General features: G+C 37.5%; 2 protein-coding genes and 1 long non-coding RNA gene across 4 annotated transcripts in view; 2 read left to right on the plus strand and 1 right to left on the minus strand.

The window, feature by feature from the left end:
• The first annotated feature begins 48 nt into the window (after positions 1–48).
• LOC115426907 (uncharacterized) lies at positions 49–19024 on the plus strand. The gene is made up of 3 exons (XR_003936402.1): positions 49–466; positions 7107–7109; positions 19014–19024. It is a non-coding gene; the product is annotated as an uncharacterized LOC115426907 (long non-coding RNA).
• LOC115426906 (DNA damage-inducible transcript 4-like protein) lies at positions 10336–11925 on the plus strand. Its single transcript, XM_030145157.1, has 2 exons — positions 10336–10620; positions 11143–11925. The coding sequence occupies exons 1-2, from the start codon at positions 10446–10448 to the stop codon at positions 11586–11588; spliced, it is 621 nt and encodes a 206-aa protein (XP_030001017.1). The 5' UTR covers positions 10336–10445; the 3' UTR covers positions 11589–11925.
• brd8b (bromodomain containing 8b) overlaps positions 15457–24413 on the minus strand; it is a 19973-nt gene continuing 11016 nt past the window's right edge. Inside the window, exons 15-19 of one of the 2 annotated variants that reach the window (XM_030145155.1) lie at positions 23218–23310; positions 22270–22338; positions 21879–22164; positions 18496–18540; positions 15457–16596 (exon numbers count right to left, since the gene is read on the minus strand). In XM_030145155.1, the coding sequence (XP_030001015.1) occupies positions 16537–16596; positions 18496–18540; positions 21879–22164; positions 22270–22338; positions 23218–23310 (553 nt within the window). In that variant the 3' untranslated portion in view covers positions 15457–16536. The remainder of the gene's footprint in view (positions 16597–18495; positions 18541–21878; positions 22165–22269; positions 22339–23217; positions 23311–24413) is intronic. The other variant, XM_030145156.1, reaches the window with a different exon arrangement.

Genomic DNA, 24413 nt, shown 5'->3' on the forward strand with positions numbered 1-24413 from the left:
AGGTTCATAAAGAAAATTTCAATCCTGTTGTTTTGTGTTTTTTTTCATGTCTAAATTGGAATAAAAACACCCAGGAAAAAAACCTCGACTAAGGTTCTCATAATTCATGCATGAAAGGGTTAAAGTAAAAATTTGGTATTTTCCTTCATTTAAGTTACTGACCATGTCGGTGTTTGTTAAAATGCTCAGAGTAAATTAAACTAAAGAAATAAACAAAAGAATTAAGTAATTTTATTTGTACATGTCCACATGTCCATATTGTACATGTGGACATGCAGAACACACTGAAATTAGCCGTCTTTATTTCACCCACCTACAGCTGAACATGCAGGAACACACCAACACACTGCAGACTAGGAGCAGTAGGATGTGTAGTAGGGGTGAGTGCCTTGCTCAAGGGTACATCAGACAACAATTTCTCTGCTTAGTTGTGGGAAAGATTATTATACAAAAGAAAAAATGAAATGTTTTTTTTTTTTGTAAAATATATGATTAACTTAACATAAAAAGTGTTTACAACCACTGTTCTTTGTCAAACTACACACATTTTAATCAATGTTTCATAAAGTCATGGTCTTTCCACATTCACTACAAAGCCTCTGAAGGTCCAAATAACACACATATCATGCAACTGAAAAGCTGAGAAACTCATTTTACCTGAATTATTTACATGTATTGATACGATTAGTGCTTCAAAAGTTATTAAACATTTTAGATCAGAGGCTACTTTTCTAATGCAGTTTTCTAATAATTGTTTCCAAAGCTGCTGATGTGTCCCATAAACAGAGCCTCTTAAAACATTCATGTACATGTATCCCAACGGTAACCCTGAAATAAACACATGACTGAAGTTGTGTTTTATTGAGTCTTTTCATATCTATGTCAGTATACTACACCTTAGGAAATTAGAAGCGCTTCCCACGCTGTGATGAATCAGTTGCATCAATTCAGAATACTGAGCAAAATAAAAAACAATCCGGTCTGATAAAATGCACCAGAGGTAAACTGATGCGTGGTGTAGTCGGCGGCAGACTGTGGAAAAACCCTGGCGCTGTTGTAACATACAGGTGTTGTTTGGAAGAGACTCCCGTTCAATTACTGTTCACAGAGTGTTAATGTTTGTGGAAAATGGGGAATCATTGTGGATAAAGCAGGAAGACACAAAACGAGGACAAAGGAAAAGTACAGAAAAACTGAAGATCAGAGAAAAAGACACGGTGTTCATCAGGTGGAAGAAAAAGGTGCAGACGAGTCAATTTTACGACTGTATAAACACAAGAAGCGGTCACAAGACACCTGACACTGAGCCTGTTTATCTGCCTCTCACATGCAAACTCCTCATGACCCAGAGCGCCGCCGCTGAAACTGCTCAGTGAGGTTGCATCAGATATGTTTACAGCCCATCTGTCTCCTCGCCAAGGCAGAGGTGAGAAAGTCTGAGGAGCTTTTGAATACTGCACAGTCAGAGTATTCATAATGTGCAAATGCGTCATTTAGATTTAGAGACAAAATGAAAATTGAACAAAGGAACAGTGTGGAAGACCTCGGTTGCACTTTGCATGAATTAAGCTTCAGTTCAGACAATGACCAGTACAGAGCTGCTCAAACCTCAGCTGACTTCACCTAACCCCCCCACCCCAAGATAAAACAGGAAGAAGACAAAATGCGTTACTTTAATGAGAATCAATCCAAACACTTTCAAGTAGTATTTGCACTATTTCTGTTCACACTCACAGCAGCAAAATATTTAAAAAAAATAAATTATGTCTTTTTATTTGTACAGAGTTTAATTTTCCTACCAAAAATACCTCATTATAACATAAAAGCATACCGCTGACTCACTATTTTTGTCATAACTTCCATCACAATTTATTACAGTATTACTCTTTTGTATTTTTAATTTTTCTGTGAAAATCTAGTATTTTCCTTTATTTAATTTACTGATAATGTTGATGTTCATAAAAGCTCAGAATAAATTCAAAGATAATTAGATCAAATCAGAAAAAACATAGGAAAAACTGACTTTTTCCAGCAAAACAGGTTGTACAAAACAGAACTGTACAAAAAAAAAAACAAGTGTGGGGAAAAAAGAAAAGAAAAGAAATTTAAATTTGCCATTAAATTATCTCTCTGTTGGATTACTCTGCTGCAAAATGACATCATATAATGCAGTGTGGCAATTTCAGCTCACAAAAACAAAATTTTGTTTTATCTTAATTAAATTCTTATGATTTAGTTGCAGTTGGTAATTATCATTTGTAGCACTAATTACGCTGTGGGTTTAACAATGTTAATGGTCCACAGTATTCAACAGTAAGATAATTTTAATTAAAAGAAAGAAAAAAAACAAGTGTGGATGTTTGGGTTTTTATGGACTATTTCACTGAACTATTAAAGAAACAGAGATCTTTGGCTAGTTTCTGTAATTTACTGATTTAATGTCTATTTATGCCTTATTTGTAACTAAACTAAGCTGAAAACTGAAATTATTTTTCTATTACTGACCACAAAACAAATATTTCAAAGCATCAGTTCCAGTTTTCCCACGGTGTCTTTGATAAATCCACCAAATATAGTCCTGGGGTTGTGACAGGGAGGATCAACAATCTCTGATAGATGAGATGTTAGAAGATGACTGTGTCGCCTCTTTATCAGATAAAGCTGAATTTAGGTTGGAGACCAGTCCAATCTGTTTCCTTCTGAATACTACATCACCTGACACTGATGGCTACGCAGGAAATGGTTCACTTTTGTAAACAGAACAATAAATATCAGTGATCTGAGTTCCTCTGGGACATCGTAGAAAATCAGATTCAGTTGAAATTACCACTTTTCAATAGATATTAGTGCCACTGCAAATTTTTGTAAAAATATCACTAAAGTCAGTAGTAACTTCATCTGGTAAAGTGTCTTTCCAAAGCCTAGGGTTTGATTTCGATTGGGTCGCTGCAGAGCAAAACTACATATGATTTCTATGATTCTTGATTTAAGTGTCAGGGGTTTGTTTGTATGTTAGCATTTATTCAGTGTTTTGAACCATTTGTTTGGTTGGTTGGTTGTTTGTTGGTGTCTAGTGTGTTACTAACTATTGATATGACCTGCCAGTGTCAGAAGTGATTACTGACATTATCTTGCTAGCTACGATTAACATTATGTTTCCAATATACAGTATGACAAGCCAAGTTTTTGAAAGCTTCAAAAAGGAAAATATGCATTATGTGCACTTCTATGAACCGGTTCAGGGCAAATATCTCAGGTGTTGTGTTATCAGGAAGAGGTGATACGGGTACAATACACATGACTATGATAAACAGAGTGTTTATCTGATTAGATGCTGAGGATCAGTCAGTTGATCGCTCATGTGAGTTTAATGTTTACTAGATCAGAATCTACTGGAAAAAAGTGTTTCTCATTGTGTGCATTATCATGCCTTGTGGACAAGGCAAAAACCACCAAAAAAGATTATCAAAAGGTTTATGGGAAATAAAGAATGTTTTCTTAAATTTTGGTGTTCCCTGACATTATCTAATGTGGAATTTCAAATTTCATAAAATACTTTACCACAAACCCAGCTTTCTAATTTAGATTGGGCATTTATTCAGTGTTTTGATGAAGCCTGTAAAAAATCCAGATTTCTCCTTTGGTTCCTGAACTAAAACATTTAGAAACTCTTGGGTTAAAAGTGAAGTTTCCATGGTGGTTGAGAGTTAAATATTTACTCAGACTGCAGTGTTAATGTTTCTATTCTTTGACTCTACTTTTCATATGTCTTTCTTTTGGTTTGCTCAACTTGATGAAACACAGCTCATAAAAATGATCACTGTTCAGTTTCACTGTTGTTCAACATAAACTAGAAAATCTACTTTAGTGCTTCAACAATGGAAATGGCAATAAATGAAAAAGAATAGTTTGAGATGGATTCATACATGAAATACAAACTGTGTTTTTGATACGTGCACGTATTCACACAGATGCCAGGCTGGTTATACAATAAATACAGACTGTCATCAGACTGTAGTTCCCCTCGGGTTCTACAGAAAGACACTTCCTCCTCAGCTGCAGGTTTTTATGACGACAGCACCAGGTCTGAAGGTGATTGGTTAATAGCAGCAAGCTGACAGACGGGAGATTTCCACGAAGGTGACTCAGGAGTGAGAGATTAACCTGCAAAATGACTACCTTCCTCCTTAGTGGCTGGTCTCATGTCACGCCAGCACAGTGGACTTTCGGTCAGACACTTTTATTACCAATATTAATTTATTTGTTCATCAAATATGAACTGTGGCCTCTAACACCATACTCCAAACAATTGAATCCTTTCTCTACAGCACATCTAGTGTAGTTCTCTATGGAGTCTCAGAGACTTTATCGGTGTAACCCGGGTGAATATTTTACACAGTGGTGACTTAAGAACCTTGTTGTGTTTAATGGTTACATATGTGGTGGTACACCAGGTGTGTGTCTGAATGTCATGTGTCAGACCATCTTACTCACCTTTGACTAAGACGGGACTCATGCTGCCATGTCTAGACCTGACTTTCTCAGTCCCACCAACAGGATCGTAGCCTCACAGGAATTCTGTGCACATATGGAGGAAGTAGATATGGAAGTTAGATTTACTAGGAAATGACATAAAAAGCAGTAATAATGCGGCTTGGATGGATTTACAACCTAAGCAGGAAGATTTAAGGAAGTTAATGTTATTTGAGCTGCACAGACACTGGAGTAGTAGTACAATACTTTTTTTAATCGTCTACATTCCCTTAACAAATGTAAACTCAGAACTAGTTATAAATCTTATAAATGAAGATGTCTGAGTATATCTATCAAAATGATACAGTTATTCTTATCTTATTGCCTTTGACATGTTATTTTCCCATTCTGTCCTCACTATTCTTTCCCATACACGTGTTTTCTGCCACATTCCAGACTGATACTGTGAATGAGGAACAGATCTTAATGTACTTCCAGGTAAAATAAATGTTAAAAGAAGGATTTATAACAAATGGATTTCTTGTCAAAATCCAAGACACTATGGTTTTGTTTTGTTTTTGGTTTTTTTTTAACACATTCCTATTTTTCCTGCAGGGTCTACTTCATTTTTAGAGCAATCTCTTTCAATTTTTAGACTCATCTTGAAACAGTTATTAAGTGCATATGTACACTTTTAATTCTGACAAAGTGTATCAAAAATAAGCTGTATACTGTATGTCACTGCCACAGTAAAGATGTTTTATTGAAAGGTGATAAGTTCATTTTCGAGAAAGATGCAGCCTAACCATGTCTGTGAGTGTGTTAGATATGGATTTAGAAATAAAAAGGGAGTGAAACCACTGTGTGTGATATGTGAAACCTAAAGTGCCATTTAGAACCAAAAGTTTTCACAAAAGTGAAAGCAGAAAATGAAGGTCTTAGACTTCCACTCAGTTTAGTACTGAGTTAGTAGGGTGAACTGAATGCAGGGATTAATATATTATAGTATATATAAAAAAGCTCATCATGATGTGTGTGTATGTGTGTGTGTGTGTGTGTGTGTGTGTGTGTGTATGTGTGTGTGTGTGTGTGTGTGTGTGTGTGTGTGTGTGTGTGTGTGTGTGTGTGTGTATGAGATTTCTACTCAACTTCATGACCAGGGGAAGATGTTGGTGCTGATGTGAGCTGAGTTGAGAAACTGTGTTGTATGGATCCTCTGTCCTATATATACTATCATTAGTGCTTACGTCAGTGTTTTTCAACCTTGGGGTCGTGACCCCACGTGGGATCGTCTGAAATTTCTAGGAATTGATCAAAATTTTAAAAAATACTAATAAAAAATATTTTTTCATGATTCAGTATATATTTCATTGTAATTAAAACACCACACACTTTTCCTATAAAAATCACGTTCAAATAAAATGCAGGATATAATATCTGAGAGGGCATGTCTTGATTGACTCAGTCATGTGACTGTGTGCATTACTACGCTTCAACCTGCCCGGACACAGTCGCAGTCAGAAAACCGGACTGAACAAAGAATGGAAAGATTTCTTCGCCAGCCTGGCCCCGCTAAGACATCCCCAAGAGAAACAGACACCAGAAAGGTGCATTATATACATTATATAGCCTAAATGTTGTCTAAAATTAATGTTTTTTTGCAACATAGTATAGCAAACTATTACATGATGAAAAACAAATTAATTTTAGCAAAAAAAATAAAAAAATTCTCCATTTTCAACATCTGGAGATATTTACCAGATATAACTAGAAATCTGTGATGTTAAAATGGGGTCACAAGCCAAGAAAGGTTGAAAAACGTTGAATCAAAGGCATCGGGTGGGTGCACTTCTGACTGTTCCTCTGGCAGGACTACTGATGGAAGCAGATTAGTCTTGCTCTTTTAATACCCTCAGACTGAACCACACCCTGTCTGAGGAAGCACAACCATTTAAAACTCCCATAAACAGTGAATGTAAAGATTCAGTTTCAGCTACGAACATCCAAACCTGACTGTGTGCTGTCAACTTTAGAACAGGACGTCTTCTATTTAATCATCTCTGCTTTTCATTAAACCTCCTCCAGTTGGATCATATTTCTTTTATTAACAATTGGACATTTTTATTATGCTTTATGTTACATACATTATTTAGTTTTCTTTCCAATAAAGCAGTATGCATTATCAATACATGTGTGAGAGCTGCAACTAATGATTATTTCATTATCAGTTAATCTGACCATTATTTCCTCAATTAATCAATTAGGTGTTTGGTCTAAAAATGTGATGAAAATATTGATCAGTGTTTCCCACAGTCAAAACGTATGTCCTTCAATATAAATTTACCATCCTAGAGAGAAAAAAAGGGAAAAGACGCTAGACTGCTGGATAAGTTGTGCTTTTTTTCTTGAAAAGATACTCAAACAGATTAACAAAAAACTTGACAGTTAATTTAATAGCTGATCAATGAATTGATTAATGTTTGCAGCTCTATGGTAGATGAGTGGCATCAGTATGTGATATGTGGTAAAAAAAATAGCATGTCACCATTCATGGGTTGTTTCACTTTTTTACTTCTTTTACAAAGAACCGTGCGGTGTAGACCACATTACGTTCTTCCTCTGACACATGTGAGTAAGTGGCTGGTACATTTCCACTGCTGATTTAATGTTTGATTGAGTAATACAAGAGCATATTTCAAGAACATTAATGTTACACAAACTCCCTTCCATATCAGATATTGCACGTACAGTTAATTATAGATAGAAGTGCAATAAAAAAATTAAAGAAGCAGATGACCTTTGTGTGGAGAAACCCATTTATATGCAATACAGAACCCCTTAATGCTTCACCAGGTCACATTCTTTATGCTTGACCGGTCCCCTGATGTCCGAATATTACGTTTCCCTTTACATGAAGATATCTCCACCACTAACTGATGCAAAAAGGCACAAAGTAGTGCATAAAAAAATCACCAGAAAGCAGGAAGGTAAGTGTTTGAGGCTAAAATCACAACACATTGGAGCATTGGTACATAATCACTAATAATAAGCAGCAATTTTTTGTTGCTGGTTGAAAAATAGATCTAACTTACTTGATTGCCTTTGTGATCATTGCATCAGAATCGGCTTCATTCACCAAGTACGTGAACACATTCTTTGCCAGCAGTTGTCTCTGTAGAGTAGATAAATACAAAATGTAAGAAAAGTAAAATAAGAACTCTATACATACAGTGCTTAACAAATGTATTAGACCACCTACTCTATTTGTCTCAGAGACCATCCAGCATCATGAAGTGTTTTAATGCAGACTAATTTTCAGTGAGCTCTTGACATTTAGCGATTTTGAACAGGAATGAAGAATTTATGATTGAATTCACCTATTTATTCTCAAATTTGAGAAGTTACAAATTAATCAACCACTAACATTTTTTTTCTGCTCAGGAATGCATGTAAATAACTATAATTTGACATTTAACCAAGCAATAATAATGCGCTTTACTATTTTTTCTGTTTGGTTTGTAAAACAGTAAATTTGAAAAATCATGGATGACAATAATCTATTTTAGCATTTAAAATATCAGTTCAGTTAAAGAGCTTCCACATACGAGTATTAACCATTAAACAAACATACAAAAAAAGATTTTGGTAATAACAATGCGGCTGTGACATAAACCTTACATTGGGTGGTGGTGTAATATATTTGTTAAGCATTGTATAAACTCTATATACATATAAACTCTATACAGTGGTGTTCAAAATTATTAGAATACTTGTCATATTTAAAAGGTCTGATCTGTGTATCTTTTAAATTGGACATTAAAACAATAAAAGAAAAATTAAATATCTAGAAAGTCATCAGTATACTCTATAAGCCATAGAACAGAGTCGTTATCAGAGGATTTAGGTTCAAGGTTCAAGGTTACTTTATTTGTACCTGTGGGTAGATTTGTTTTGCAGTCTAGGTGATTGCTTTGGCATTACAGCAAGACATACATTGAACATGTTAGACAGGTACCTGATCGAGCTTACAGACAGGACAAAAAGTGCTCAGTGTTCCACCATTCATTAGTATAGCAGCATGGATAAGTAAAAGAATAAAATAAATAAATAAGGTTAAATAAATAAAAACAAGATGCAATCAAACACAATAAAAACCCAGAAGATAAAACAGTCTGGGCTAAAAAACCAGGATAAGAACATAAAAATTAAAAAGTTTGAAGTCACAATAATAATAAATAGCACAAAGAAAAAGAATAAATAACTAAAGTAAGTTAATAAAGTGCAATGTCACTATTTCTTATTGAGCTCAGTGACAGCGACAGGAACAAAGCTGTTTTTATAATGCTGTGTCCTGCACCTTGGAACTAAGACCCTTCGTCCAGAGGAAAGAAGCTGGAATTCACCTCGTAAAGGATGGGAGTCATTATTAGGAATTGATGAAGCCATCCTATGCACCTGTTTAGTGTACAGGGAGGTGGGACAAGACTGGGACTCACCAATCAGGCGACTGGACCATCTAACTATTTGATTTAGTGAGTTTCTCTCTGCAACAGAGGTCTGACCGAACCATGCCACCAGGCAAAAAGATAAATCAGACTCAATAAAGGAACGATAAAACAAAGTTAAAATGGTTCAGTCAATGTGGAAGTGTGCCAGTTTTCTAAGGCAGTGAAGGCACTGATGGCCCTTTGTACTCACAGATCTGCAGTTTTCGTTAAAACTCAGTTTTTCATCGATTATAGTCCCAAGGGATTTATATGATTGCACTTGCTCTATAGTCTGACCTTTAATTAAAGTGACTCCGTGCCTGTCCTGTTGTTTTCTAAAATCGATGACCATATCTTTTGTTTTAGATATGTTCAGGTGAAGGTAGGACTCCTCACACCACTGGACAAAGTCATCAATGACAGGGCTGTGACTGGTCTCCCCCTTTTTGAGTAGGCTGACTATAACTGAATCATCAGCATACTTAATGATGGCCCTGTTTTCATATTTACTCTGACACATATTTGTGTAGAGAATGTATAGTAGTGGTGACAGGACACAGCCTTGAGGAGAACCAGTGGAGGAGAACACTGGGTCGGGCAAAACCCCATTAATCCTCACTCTTTGTGACCTGTCTGTTAAGAAGTCTAAAATCCCAATAGGTTATTTTCTTTATGAAAAACAAGCTATTTCACTGTCAGTGTCACATGACCATGTTCCTTCACAGAAGCCTGTATTTATTGTCAGTTGTATTTATTGTCAGCTGTGATCATGGTTAAATTGATGCTAATGCAATAGGACTCAGAGTTGTGTGATTCTGTATAAGGCCAATCCTGCTTGGATGGATAAAAACAGTAAGACTCACTTCATCTGATATTTGTTATACTCAGAACAACCATCTGCACGTTTCATGAACATTATGAAAAGAAATTATATTTTGGAGGAAAAAAAAAAAAGGTCAATATTTTCAGGTCTGTCAGAGTTCATCATATTTCATCACTTCATGTAGGGTGATGTTTGTTAAAGTGTAAAGTAACAACATAATATTAATATTTAAGAGAGGAAGTCCAATTATTAACCATAAGTCAATAAGTTTCAGCTTTTATGTTTATGGGGAAGTTTGCTCCTTTTTCCATTTTTTTTGGTCAGAAATGCACTCTGTATTTTGAAGAAAAGATGAGTTGTTAACAGATTTCCTGAAGTCTCTTGTTCATGTATTTAATTATTACCGTTTATTTACTTATTAGCCAGGCTTCCTTGTCTCTGTGCAATGTCCGCACGTATTGCATGTACCAGAAGCTTCTAGAGGAACCGGTTAGGCCCCGCCCACCCCTGAGATCCGCTCAGCTGATGCAACCGGCGGCTCCTCCGGTATAAAAGCCTCGGCTACCCGGTCACCTCCGCTCGGCTCAACCTACCTGATACATGGAGAAGACACAGAACTCACGCTTGGAGGAGATACCGGAGCTTCAGTCACAGGATTCAGGATGGTCTATACCACGGCTCTGCTCTTTGGACACATCTTATCGGAGGAAAAAAGCGTCGCTGACATGATCGGGAAGTACTTCTTCCAACTGCCGACCTCCCAGCGGGGCAGACCGGCCACTTCAGCCCGGCGGGGGAGCGTCGAGAGCTGTGATGAAACCGACAGCAATTCGCCTAGTAAGTGGTTTAAAACCTTAAAAGTCGTATTTAACAGTTAGAAGTAAAATAAAATGTACTTTAGGTGATAAGCTCTGATTTGGAGGTTTACTGAAACTTAAGAATAAAACTTTCTCAACCAAAACGTCGGACAGTGTAGCTAACGACTGAAATTAATTACCTTATCTAAATATTAATCCGCCATTGCCGATATATGACTGTAGATGGGACTATATCATTCAGCGGAGGACAAAGCGTAATTGTTGTAGCTAATCTCGTTGATGAGATGTTTGTGATGCAACTGCTCCAGGTCTTGGATCAGCTGCACTGTCAGGCATTTATTCTGATGACTCTTGGATTTTGGTGTTATATTACAAGACATGAAGTATCACATGCTCGAAGTTGTGACTAAGTACGAGGAGAGGGAACACTTTTTTCTTTTTTTTTTATAGTAATGATTTTGTAATCTGTATTCATTTGCCCTTTTCACTTTCTTTACTGTGAGTTCTTCAGCAGTTCTAAAGTTTTTGTTTCACTTCACAGTTGCTGACTTGGATGCTGGTCTAGAGCATGAAGAGAGGTTACTCCAGGTTGATGTGACCCGGCAGATAGAGCACTGTCTGACAGAAGCCAAGGCCACCACCCTCCACTGCCAGGTGCTGCTGCTGCCTCACCACATGACAGCCAGGGTCGCGCAGGACGTGGTCCACTCCTCAGCAGGCGAGCCATGTGGGCTCCGGGGAGCCTCCATCAAGGTCTACATAGAAGGCAAAGATGGCCTGAAGTCTCTGGGGAACATCTCTCCAGACCCGAGCGTCACCCCAACCTTCGAAGTGTCTGTGCTCTTCAAGGCAGATAAGGATGAGGGCTGGCCGCCGCTCAAGCACATCTTTGGTACAAGCAAGGTGTTGAAGCTGAGACCCGAGTACCGGCTGGTGAAGAGGAAGCTCTACTCCTCTGCCAGCCCAGTCATTCATGATTTCAACTAGGGCCAAAGTTTAGAAGCCCTGTCTCATTGTTTACCTTTTTTTTTTTTGTAGTTTTAAGTGTGTTGTAAATGTCAAAACACAAGTGTGAGCATGAAATGCACTGGAAAATGCTGGGAGTTTCCCTGTGTCATCCTTAGCTATATGGCAATGAATGTACAGCTAAAAGTATGAGGTCAAATGCTTGTTTGTTTTTTTTTCACTGAATACAGTATTTTGCACTTTTTTTGTTGTTTGAAGTAGACACTGTAAACCTGAGACTGTTCTTTATGGAATGGGCAGGACTCATTCCTCAAGTACCTCTTTGATATTTATGACAAAAATAAATTTTTCACACTAACCTTTTGTCCTGTTTTCTTTGAAGCTGCACTTTTCCTTAGCACAAACCATAGATGGGTAGCAGTTTTAAGTTGCTTTCAAAACTGAAGTGTAAATGCAGTTGACCATCATGGCAACTTTGTCAATATATAAGGGACTTTTGAAGTCCATGGGATGTATCTTGTATACATCCTTATTAATAGTAAAACTGCTTTTTATGTTTGTAGTGATCATGTCTTTAGAAAAATTCCATAATTATCAAATTACAGAAACAATCACTTATTAATAAATGACTAGATATACTAAATAATTGTCCGAATTTATTAACAACCACCTTCTAATTAGCTAAACAATAATAAAATGAGCTCATTCAAAAATTGTTTTGTGTTCAATCATGACTTTTTTTTGGGGGGGGGGGCAATATATCAAATTTTATATGGAAAATAAGAAATTGTATCAGTATCTGAGAAATCACTTTCAACTAAGTTACCAATTACAAAAGCACCTAAAGGAAGTGTTAATTCTGAATCACATGACCTGCTCCACATGATGTCACTTCCTCCTGAGGAAAGCACTGGCAGGACTCCAAGATAAGTTCTTTCTCCTCTGTTTAGTATAAAGTTACGGAGCCCGGGAGGGGACATGCAAAAAATAAAAAGTATTGCGTTATAACGCAAAATCTATTGCGTTATAACGGAAAAACTATTGCGATATAACGCAAAAGTATTGCGTTATAACGCAATAGTTTTGCGTTATAACGCAATCATATATGCTCTCTCTTGATTGAGGTCCGTACATAATACATTGTAATCCAGTTCGGGTCCGACCGTGCCAGGTCTGACACGCCCCCCTGTCCTGTGTAGTATGACCATAACTCTTTCATTATTATGTTTATGTTTATGTTTACGCATTTGGCAGACGCTTTTTTCCAAAGCGACTTACAGGGGAAAACCAATTAAATCACTCAATCAATCAAATTTTATTTATATAGCGCCAGATCACAAAAAAGTTATCTCTTGACATTTTATATATAGAGTTGGTCAAAACCAGACTCTAAGTCAATTCTACAGAAACCCAACAGAATCCTATTAGTCCATCAATACTGGACTATCACTATAGTCCATCAAATAGTCAATCCTATTAGTTATTAGTCCAATCGGAAAAATTCCAACGGTTTTTGAATTAGATTCCTATTTACCCATCTTCACGTCTGTGTGCAGCTTCATGGATACAGATGTATGTGCGCCAAGTGTGAATGATCTGCGCATGAGAAGGAGGATGTGCGCATTGTATTAAAATCCTTTACACTCCTGAGCCTCAGATGGTCCACCTGGACTGGTTTTCTTATTTTGATCATAAAAAGGTCGGAAAATATGCTTTGAGTCGTTTTGTCAGTTTTTGCAGACCACTTCGAACGTTCAATATTGCAATCACTATTTGTTTTAATACTGTAATAACAATTTAAAATGACAAAAAACACAAAAACGGAATTAGTTTTTTTTTTTTTTTAGTTTTAGCAGAAAAACACTGAAATTAGACATGGATACAACATTTGAAAGTTAAATATGAACTTTAAAAGTATAAAAAGTGTTTTAAAACAAGCTGTGTAAGTATTTGCCTTTTATTGTGCAAAAACAGGGTAAAAATCTAAACTCTACAGGTGTCCCCCCCCCACCACCACCACCACCACGCACACACACACAGGGCATTTGTTCTGTGGCTGCAGAGTGCCTTCATGTTCGTGGTTCTGCAAAAACAGTTCTGTCATTTCACAGCTCTGATCCAGGCAGTGCTCCTATGGCACAGTTTCCACATGGAAAATAGTCTGTTGAAACCAAAAGTCCGTCCTCCTGTGGATGTGTTGAATGTCTGTGGTATTTGGACTGATCATCATCAGGCTCTTCCTCCGTCCTTCATCTGTGTGTGGACTGTCTTCAGTCTCTGCTCTCATCACCAGAGCCTTTGCGCATCACCGTGACTTCTCTCTCTTCATCCTTGAATGTAACTACCGGTGGACACATGGAAAAATAACACACATAGAACAATGTATTAGACAAACAAAACAAGGTCAAATTGTACTATTGAAGAAAAAAAGTCACCGAACATCAGCGTTTGCGCTCTTATTTTGGAGAGCGTCATGCGCACTTTTACGCACAGAAAGTCCAACATACTCCAAACTAACACATACTCTACACGGTTCGTACTTTATTCTATAAAACCACGATGCAGTATAATCGTCAGTTTACACATATACTAAAGTGAAACAAGTAAAAACTCCATAGAAAAAACCAGACAGTGCTTCAGTCATGTAGAAAATCCACTAAATGGAACTGTGTGAACTTTACCTTTCTTCTTCAGATGTTGCTCCATCAGTCGCTCCTTCGGTCACAAATCTATCTGTAAATCTCCAGGGGGGTCATGGGACTTGGGATATCCGTCTTGCCTACATTTTCCAAAACTAGATCTAATCCGTTATCCACTCCGTTGTGCGCTCCGGTTCTTCGCTCCGTGAATCCGCTCTGCTGTGTGCGTCCCCAGTCACCGAATGGCTTATTTTGCGTCTTCTAGGACAGGTGCCCGTGAAATTTTCGCACTGACCCGAGAATGTCCATAAAGCACAGAGTCTCAGGTTTCAGAAACCGTTGGAATTTTTCTGATCGGACAAATAATGACAGAGTTACGGTCATCTGAACTACACATGCATAGGGCACAGGACTGCAGGTACAGGTGTGTCTGACCTGACGACCTGTCCGATCCCGAATGCAGATCCAAATGCAAAAACTATTGCGTTATAACGCAATACTTTTGCGTTTAAACGCAATACTTTTGCATTATAACGCAAAAACTATTGCATTATATCGCAATACTTTTGCATTATAACGCAATACTTTTGCATTATAACGCAATACTTTTGCGTTATAACGCAATAGTTTTGCGTTATAACGCAAAAACTATTGCATTATAACGCAATACTTTTGAACTATTGCGTTATAACGCAATACATTTTTTTCTCTTCATGTCCCTTCCCGGGCTCCGTATAAAGTAGCATGAGAGTCAGGTGTGTATTTATCAATTCTTATGTCAACAGTGTTACTACAATATCTTTCTAAATAACTTTCAATTTCAATTTTACTCAGTTTAAATGATATTTAGAAGAGTCTTTCTTTGCCATGTGATATGTTGATTTTACGCCTGAAAACAGCAAAAATGTCAACTATACCTGTCAACTATGTTACCCTGTAAAGGCAAAGTCCCTCAAATACATATTGACCCAACTAATGCAATCAGCGTTCCAGTGAAACCTCTAACTATTTTAAGGAGTGTATCCAAATATGAACAATTTAAGATTCCCACGGTTGATGGTCCAATTGTCATGTGAATATGAACCATTAACACAATGGTCTTATAATGCATGCCATCGTCCTGTCTTTTTTTTTTTGTTTGTTTGTTTTTTAAATGAGAGCATTCATTGTAAAATTAAATAAATTCATCATTAAAAAAAACAATACTTATGCACTCAGTACCAAACTGAAATAAATTCTTTAACACAACAGAAGTTTGACCTGAAAAGAATAATCTTTTATTTAACAAATGTACAACAGAACATGATACATGTATCAGCTATGCAAACAAAAACAAAAAACTCTACATGACCCATCACACAGGTACAAAAATCTAGTTTGTACTCCCATCTAATACACATTACACAAACAGGTCTTTTCTATTTACACTGCACGTTTTGCACATTCTGGCTACATCTTAAGTGAAATATCAAGATGCATCAACACTATTTCAGCAACGAGTCCCACGTACAATGTTTTAGCCCATTAAGTCACATGTATTTTACATTACTGCTAACCATTATCAGTATACTTTGACAGTTTTAAGATACTTTATTGTACCTGAATGCACCAGTACAGAGACTTTTTCAAGTACTTAGAGCTGTAGTACAACACCACACTGTCAAATTACCAGTGAGTGACAATTTATTTCCTGTAAAGGCCTGGAGTTTAATTAGATTTCTTGTCCTCCATAAATGCAGTATCCTTTATTTATGGAAGCTCTCTGAGGGTATTTGGTAAATCTAAGAATATTTACTTCAGAAGACAGTAGCAGACATGTATATGCAGCTTTCAGTTAATTGGCTAAAACCACAGAGAAAAGGTTCATTTTACTACAACAGAGAGAAAGACGCTCTGTCTCTTTATGGCACAAATACAGTCATAGTATTGATACATCTGTGTTTCAACATAAAGTCTGACAAAAGAGCTGAGGTGCTCTTCATCACTTGTTCCCAAACTAATATTTTTTGCTGGTGAAAATGCTTTCTCTCTTAAACGTCTCAGCAGAGGGAAATCATGAACTACTGGTGTCGCTGGTGAAATACCTTTGGGGGTGCGGGGGTGGGGGGACTTGGAGGGAGAAGAAGAAGAAGCTTGATGCGTGCTGTCACTCAGACAATCCTTCAGATACCTTCTCCTACAAACATGAATGAGTAAGTGTGTATATGCACACACCAGGACCACAGACAGTCCTTCTCAGAACACAACCAGAGTGACCATTAATCAGTTCCACCTTCTCTGATAGAAACAGCAGCTCTTTGTCTGAGCTGCTTGTTCTCTGAAACACCAGTCTATTTCTTCATTTTAAGGTCGGCCTCCATGGCACTACGGCGACCCCTGGTGCCTCCGTCCTGTAGCAAAGAGAGAGATAAGGGGGGGGGGGGGGAATAGAAAGGGACAAAGCACGAGATGTAATTAATTCAAGTGTGGCAAAGTCAAGTGTCAGTTGGACAGAGTGAAAGGAGGCCCTGTGGCGGACCTCCTCACACAACTCGGCTCCGAACAAAACACAGCACAGTCCACCTCGGAAGGCTTCCTCCCCAAATGAAGAACGAAAAAAAAACGATGATTAAAAGGAAGAATTAAAAAAAGAAAAGAAATTAGAACATGCAGAGACAAAAGACAATCACAGGGAAACAGAAATACACAGAAAAACCAGCATGGGCTCATTAACCGAAGGTCAACGGAAGTATAGATGATGAAAGGTTACTGGAGCCTGTGTGTGTTCCTGTGTGTTTGGTGACAATGATGTGCCAAACATAACTTAAAGTTTATGCGGGTGATACAGATGGTATGTGGAAGAAACAGCAAGAAAGAGAGAGTGTAAATAGCTTTTTTCTGTTTCAGAATCTATTAAAACCTGTGGGTTTTCTGAAAAGCTTGACAAAGATGTCAATGTTCAGTAATCCTATATTTTTCAACCAGAATCCGGTCTTGAAAAGGTAAAAAAAAAAAAAAAAAAAAAAAACATTACCAATGATAAGGGTAAAAATATTGCATCCATTCTTATTACGTTAGTCCCATCATGACTGACTACCAAAGGATTAGTACTCCTATCTATTTCTCAAAATAACAAAACATCATAAGGAAAGCTACAAATTATTTCCTTAAAAGAAGTTTTATGTAGTATTTGTAATATAAAATGTTTAAAAGTGACCTTAAAAAGTATAACAGTTGAGAATAGAGATGTTGTACCAAGACATTGTGTACTGAATTGCAGAGAAATGCTCTGACTTTATTCCCAGTCACAGGCTGATGTGCGACTGTAAATATATGTGACCACTTGAGGGAGTAGTGAGTCACTCGGCCAGTCTCCTCCAGTGGTGAAAACAGCCCAAGGTTGAGTTGAGGATGCAAACTGGTATCAAACAAAGAGTCATAGAAAGTGAAAAACCCTTAGAAAAAATAAAAGCACAGCTGTGTTTTTCACCAATGGACACAACTCTAAAAAAATAAAAGATAGAAGGTTGATGCTGAAATTGCAGCGTTTTGTTTTCCACACAGATGAGACTGATTATAAAGGTTTTGACGGTATACAGTTCCTATGTTATGTTTACTGCGGTTTATTGATCCACGGTTCAGACTAAACCATGACAATTCTGACCGCGTTTGGACGATTTCAAACAGATCTTGAGTGCAGTTATTGACAACACACACCGTACAGAAAAGGGTTAATGGTTTTACTGTGGATGTTTTCTGTCTAAAAACAGCTTTAATGTAAACTATCAGCTGACACAACACACAAGATTAAAAGGCAGTGACAGTCAAAATAACCTGCATTGAGTTTTTCTTTGAAGAGGAACACTTGATGATTCCATAATACAGATGTGTGTACACAGTGAGCTTTACACTTAATTCAATGAGGGAAATGTCGTGTTCATTTATTGGTTGTTTTAGAAGCTGTAGGTACATTTTGGTTCATGATTTCACTCTGTTGTTGACAGACTGGAGTATCAATGCTAAATCTAACCCTTTAAAATATATGAAACTACTTGTTCATTATGTTGAATATTGATGATTTAATCGTAAATGTATTATGTTGCCAGTATTTCAGTCATTTCTGATGTAAAGTCAAAAGATACGCAAAACTGTAAAAAATACATGAAAGTGAGCTGAGAGAAAGAAAAGAGATGAGAAGCACAGACAGATGTGTACTGAGTGTGTTACTGTGTTTGTGTTTGCGTTGAAGCGGGCGTGTGCGGAGCGTGACCTGGTTCTGGTGGAAACTGAGGGAGAACCTGAATACTTACAAAGAGAGAGAGAAGGAAAGCAGGAGAGGCCATTGGGACACTGTCCTGTAGGAGGACAAACATTAGAGTGAGAAAGAGAGAGAAAACACACACATGTGCGTGAGAAAGCAAGTTTCATACAAAGTCTGTGTCAAACACAGAAGCAGCAGCAGCAGGAGGAGGAAGAACCAGTGTCCACTTGACCTCTGGTATGTACGTACACAGAACACACAGGGTTCAGAAAGCCAGGTTTCACAGAGGAGACACACACAGACATCAGAGATCACAGACAGACAAACTCCCAGACACACAGACGGAGCATTAGGCTGCTCCCGTCAGGACGTTTATGACAAGTACCAGGACTTTCTTTCAGTTGAAGACATTTCCATTGGTTATTTTTAGCATTTATACTTCAGCACTTCCCAAGAAAATGTAGCGCACACATCTTTCCAGTCTGGGATCAACTATTCTGTAACACTTCCAAAATGCCGTGACCAGTGAGAACCAAGTTCAAGACATCTGCATTCACAACTTCAAAGGAAAGTAATACACACACAGACAGAGGCGGAGACAGACAGACAGGCAGACAGCTGATTGAGTGACAGGCAGAGGTTAGTGAGGAGAGGAGCAGCCAGCAGCATGCAGAACATGAATCAGCCAAGTCCTGAAGACCAGACCAGGAGTTATTCCACTAAAGCACGTAACAGCCAGCGGAGGGAAAAGTCGATCTGATGACAGACCACAACATTGATCACATGTCGCGTGTGATCAACATTGAATCATGGGTAAAACAGTGATGTGTATGTCATGGTGTGTGTGTGTGTGTGTGTGTGTGTGTGCGGACTACAGTATGGATTTGCATGAATAATTGATTAGTCCATTAGTCCAAATGGTAAGCAGTTCAAATCTATGTGCTACATTTATGTGGGACAGTTGATCTGTTTTATTTATTTATTTATTTTTAATTGTTATTTTGGTTTGGGTAAAGGGTGCTTGTTTACAAGGTAACAAAAATGCCCCTCCCTAGTGCTGAGATAAATAATCTTAAAATCATATTTCCAGGGGTTTTTTTTTTTTCGTGAATGTCAGGAAAATGTATATCTACAGAGGAGGCTGAATTATCAAGTACAAACCACACTTTTTTTTTACCCGTTTAGTGATTGCAGAATTGTTATTCTAGTTGTTCATTGCACAAATTAAGTTCAATTAAAAGAGTATATTTACAACTTTGAGTTTAACTTTGACATGTGAGAACTCAAAAAAAAAAAAGAAACGACAGTGTGTCCTGACTTGTATGAAACTCTACAGCGTGTAATGTCAATATTTATTTAAGAAAACAGAAAACAGTCGATATTGAATAAAAATAGACCTGCACAATTTCCAACATAATTCAATTCTCTGCTACATACAAACATTGTCCAAACTTTGTATTACACTAAAATATATTTTAATGAGTATTAAAGTATTGCAGTTTTTAGCACTAATGTTGCTAAACTAGCAAAGATATTTGGGTGCTTCTATGAAACTGGTCCCTAAAAACATGACAGAGGGGTTAAAAATTCATCCTAATGTTATGAAGCAAGTTTGGAAGCACTTTGGGTCTATTTCAAAAATAAATATTTACTGAGATAAAAGATAAAGTACTTTTCAGACAAAACACATTTTTATATTATTTTTTATACAAAAATCTACATGCAACATGGTTAAAAAAAAAAAAAAGGAAATTACGCAGTAGTATTTCTTCTAATATCTTTCTATTCTTTTACAGGTACATTTTGGGAATCAAACTAAGTATGCCAGGCAGTGTTTCACAAAAATGACTCACGATTTATATGTGTTTAAATGGGCAGGTTCCATGTGTAGTGCGAGTGGACACGATGGGTTACACACGAAACCTTGAATGAAACTGCCAATTCATGAAAAACCCACATCTGGATGAGAAAAACCACTATGATCCCCACATTTAACACAGTGTCTTTATTTACAGCACGATATAAGACCATTTCAAGCCATGCTTTCCAGATAAAATGCACTGACACCTAGGTAGCTTTTCCTGTCCTAATTTTAGTCATATTTTTGCCCCCAATATTTTATAAAAAAATTCATTAATATTGGGATGGCTCAGAGCAAGAATATAACTTTTTTTTGCATTTATCTGAGGTCATCATTAGGTACATCCTTGGTGGAAATATGTCTAAATTTCTCTTTTATTATTGAGTCTAAAAAGCTGGCAAAGTGCCAGATACCAAAATGAACCCAGGTTCATAGAAGCATCCATTTACATCTGTTTACTGATCTGCACTAAAAGTCTTTGGTTAGTCGACTTGAACCTGCATTAGTTTGTTCACTCCTCGTTTCCGGAAAAAAACATGTTGTATGTCAACAAAGGTGCATGTTAAGTGAGTTGGTTTAACTACAGTATCTCAGCTGCTGGTGCTGAGGATGTCAGCAGGTCATAATTTCATACAGATGCTTTACCACAGCAACAGTGTAAAACAATGTCGAAGATCTTTTATGTTACAGTAAATTTAAGGATTTTCTTGGTTCATTATGAAAACCTGTTGGGCAAGGTAGACTATGGCTGGAGAGGAGACATGAAAACACACAGCTTTATGGACAAAACAGGTTAAGTAATGCAAAGTTAAGCCATATCGGTATATGCAGCACTGTCCCATTCTATATCTTGTTTGAAACTATTCATCAATATGCCATTAAATTTGATGTAGTTGTTGATCATGTATCTGAAGACTTCCCAGGTTCAGGTTTAAGGACCTAAACCTCTGATGTGTACACAACCAGCTAATGCACAGGATCAGGCATCAAGCAAATAGAAGACAGGGAGGGACCGCTTGAAGCAAATGCATCGTCTCCCATGTGAGTGATGTCATGTGGACATTAATGCTGTTGGACAAAGATTAAAAAGTTTTGGATCGTTGATGCCTGTAGTCTGAAGTAAATCGATACGACTCCAGTGCAAATCTGTAGACAAAAGACTTTGTAACATGAAACCATTAACAATATGACATTCACACCATGGAAGATCTGTTTTAATCTGCTCTTATCTTGTGTTCCTTTGCATTGTGTATGAAGAAATTCAATCCATGACTATTTCTAGTGTTTCTAGTGTTAATCTTACAACTAATCATCATAATAACACCAGACAGTGTTTGGTCAATATTCTTGTATGTTTTAGAGACCTTGTGCTAAGAGAAATTCATTAACTAACTGACTTTAAAGCCCCACATATTCAAGTGTCTTTTCCACATGTTCAACAACATACACTGCAAGTTGATTTTCAAAACATCACCAGTCACATCTGCAGATCTGAAAAGTCGAATAGACAAAAACTGAGCGACTTTAGTGACACGTTTACAGGCATATAGAAGAATTCAGACTCCCCTCACCTTCTCGGCTGGCTCTCCTGGTTTACGGGTTCCCTCTCTGCCGCGGAGGCTCTTGGCGGAGATGGCGCTCTCTGAGGTCTGCATGATTAGCTGCGTGGCGAGGAACTGCTGGACATGCTCCAGGACGTCTCGCTGCATCTCCAGAGCCATGTGATAGACGTCATGGTCCGACGAGTTGTACATGACCGCATTCTGAAACATCAGCATGATGTCACGCTGAAACTCAGCCGTCGTCCGGATCACACCGGACTCGATGTTCTTCTTAATGGCTGAAAGGTCCATGGGTCTGGGGTGGGACAGTCGGAGGAACCCAGGAGAATTACATTTAGAATTCTAATACTGTAAACCATTAACTGTGTACATGCACTGTTTATGAAGGACAGACACTCACCTGTGTACAATGCTATGGTAACCAGGTGCAATGTCATCTGACACAGGCTGCAGGAATACACTTGCATACCTGAGACACAGGACATAAACATCAGAAAACACAACAAATCACAGCACAAAATGACTAACTGGACAGAATACAGCACATTACCTTCAAAAACATTCAGCCCTATAATATGTAACCAGAGGCTGAAACACTAACAAGATGCCAATAGCAAAAACATTCAATTTCAGCAAAGGATGTCAAAGGATGATTTTCACACTGTCTACCAGAGAGGAAAACACTATACTGCCAAAAAAATATTCCAATTCCACTGTGATAAAGATTTTTTAGCACCCTGCTCTTCCTTTCTCACACATATATATAAAATGATATGCAGAAAAACATTATTGCAATCCATCCTGCAAATATTTCACATAACAGAGGAAAATTAATGGTAGAATGTATATAATTTATCTATCCATCTGAACTTTTACTGCATAGTTTTCTCATTTATCTAGATTCTGCTGTAACATAAGTTGCATACAGGCAAAATTAATAAAACTGAAGTAGGTGACTGACATTTGGGTATTTGACAGTAAAAAAAAAAAATTACTTCCTGTACATGCAATTACAGTGATTAGAAGGATCCTAATCCTGTGCCTGTATCCACTTCTGTCTCCTTGAAGGTTCAGTTTTTCAGCTTGGCGCATGCAACTTTGCCAAGTTCTTTACACTGTTGGTTGTGCATCCCAACACACAGCAGCTTTTTAATAAGTAGGTACCCTTTCTCAATCTCAAACCGAGTCATTGGAGAGTAATGACCTGTTTTCCCCTCTGTGTGGGCAGGACTTAAATACACTGCGCATTCAGCAGCATTTAAACATGACTGTGTGGCGCTGCTACAAACTTCTGTTCAACAAGGCCTTCAATTGTTTGCACACAATGAGACAAGCCAGGGAGCTCCACCTGTGGTTGGCCGCAGCTCTCCACACCAGCATAATGGCTTTCTTCCAGATCTTCTGAGCCTGCACAGCCTCCTGGTCTTCACCACATGTAGATCTGAAGCAGATGGACAAAAGCAGCAAGAGAGTCAAGACAGAATGGATAATGGGAAAGAGGACTGTGAATTCCACAGAGAATGAAAACGAGAAGCAGAAGAGAAACCACAAGTGGCACAAACTCAAGTAAAGACAAAAGCACAAACTGTTAGAAATTTAAGTCAGCAGCCAAAGACAGCTTAGCTCAGAGAAATGGAGCCCTAATCGGATTCAGAGGTCATGACATGAATATTCATGACAAATGCCGGCTAAGCTTTATCTAGTTTTACTGCAGTGTGTCTCTGGTAATGCTCTGTCACAGGAAGGGCAGAGTTTATTTCAGAACATAACCTTTAATTCAAACAACTCCGGCCATGGACGGCTGATAGTATTTTTCCCCCATGCTGATTATTATCAATAGTCATCACAATATACTGTGTAATTTGATAGTTTTGCGAGTATGAAGGATCATTAGTTCAAGTCCAGAATATTAACATTCTTTTATTTTCATACTTGGTGTCCTCTGTATGGTTGGTGGGGACTTTTTCAGGAGATGGAAAAGTCTACTCAAGCATATGTATTAATCCACCAAAATGTATGCACATTGGGTATAACTTAAGTATTTAATTAATTTAAAATGCTGCAGCATAACTTGGGAGTTTGCTGATATGCATTTAATATTTTATAGAACTGCCTATGTACAAATGGACAGGATATTGTTATGCTTTTGATGCATTTACAGCTGCTGCATAAAAAAATATCTCCAGAAAATACCGCATTTTCAACAACCTTTGTGACCATTTGAGTGCACATTTCTGAATTTATGAAGAGCACTTGAATCCACCATGAAGACCTGTATTCAGAGGACAGAAGAAGTTTGATTGGAAATGACACTAATACGTGGTAGACAGTGATAGTCTTGGACCCACAATGTGGGATTGGATTTTAGATCTATCAGTGCATCTAAAACATCAAAACATTATCAGTATTAGCTGTATTTCTGTGAAATGTTGGATAAACTTTAAGCAGCCTTTTAAAAGGTCAAAAAATGAAAATGTGAATGAATGAATATATGCGTTTCCATAAACCTGTTTCAAACACATATAGAAAGTGAGATAAAGAATA

Source organism: Sphaeramia orbicularis, chromosome 10, assembly GCF_902148855.1.
Source record: "Sphaeramia orbicularis chromosome 10, fSphaOr1.1, whole genome shotgun sequence".
NCBI classification, from domain to species: Eukaryota; Metazoa; Chordata; class Actinopteri; order Kurtiformes; family Apogonidae; genus Sphaeramia; species Sphaeramia orbicularis.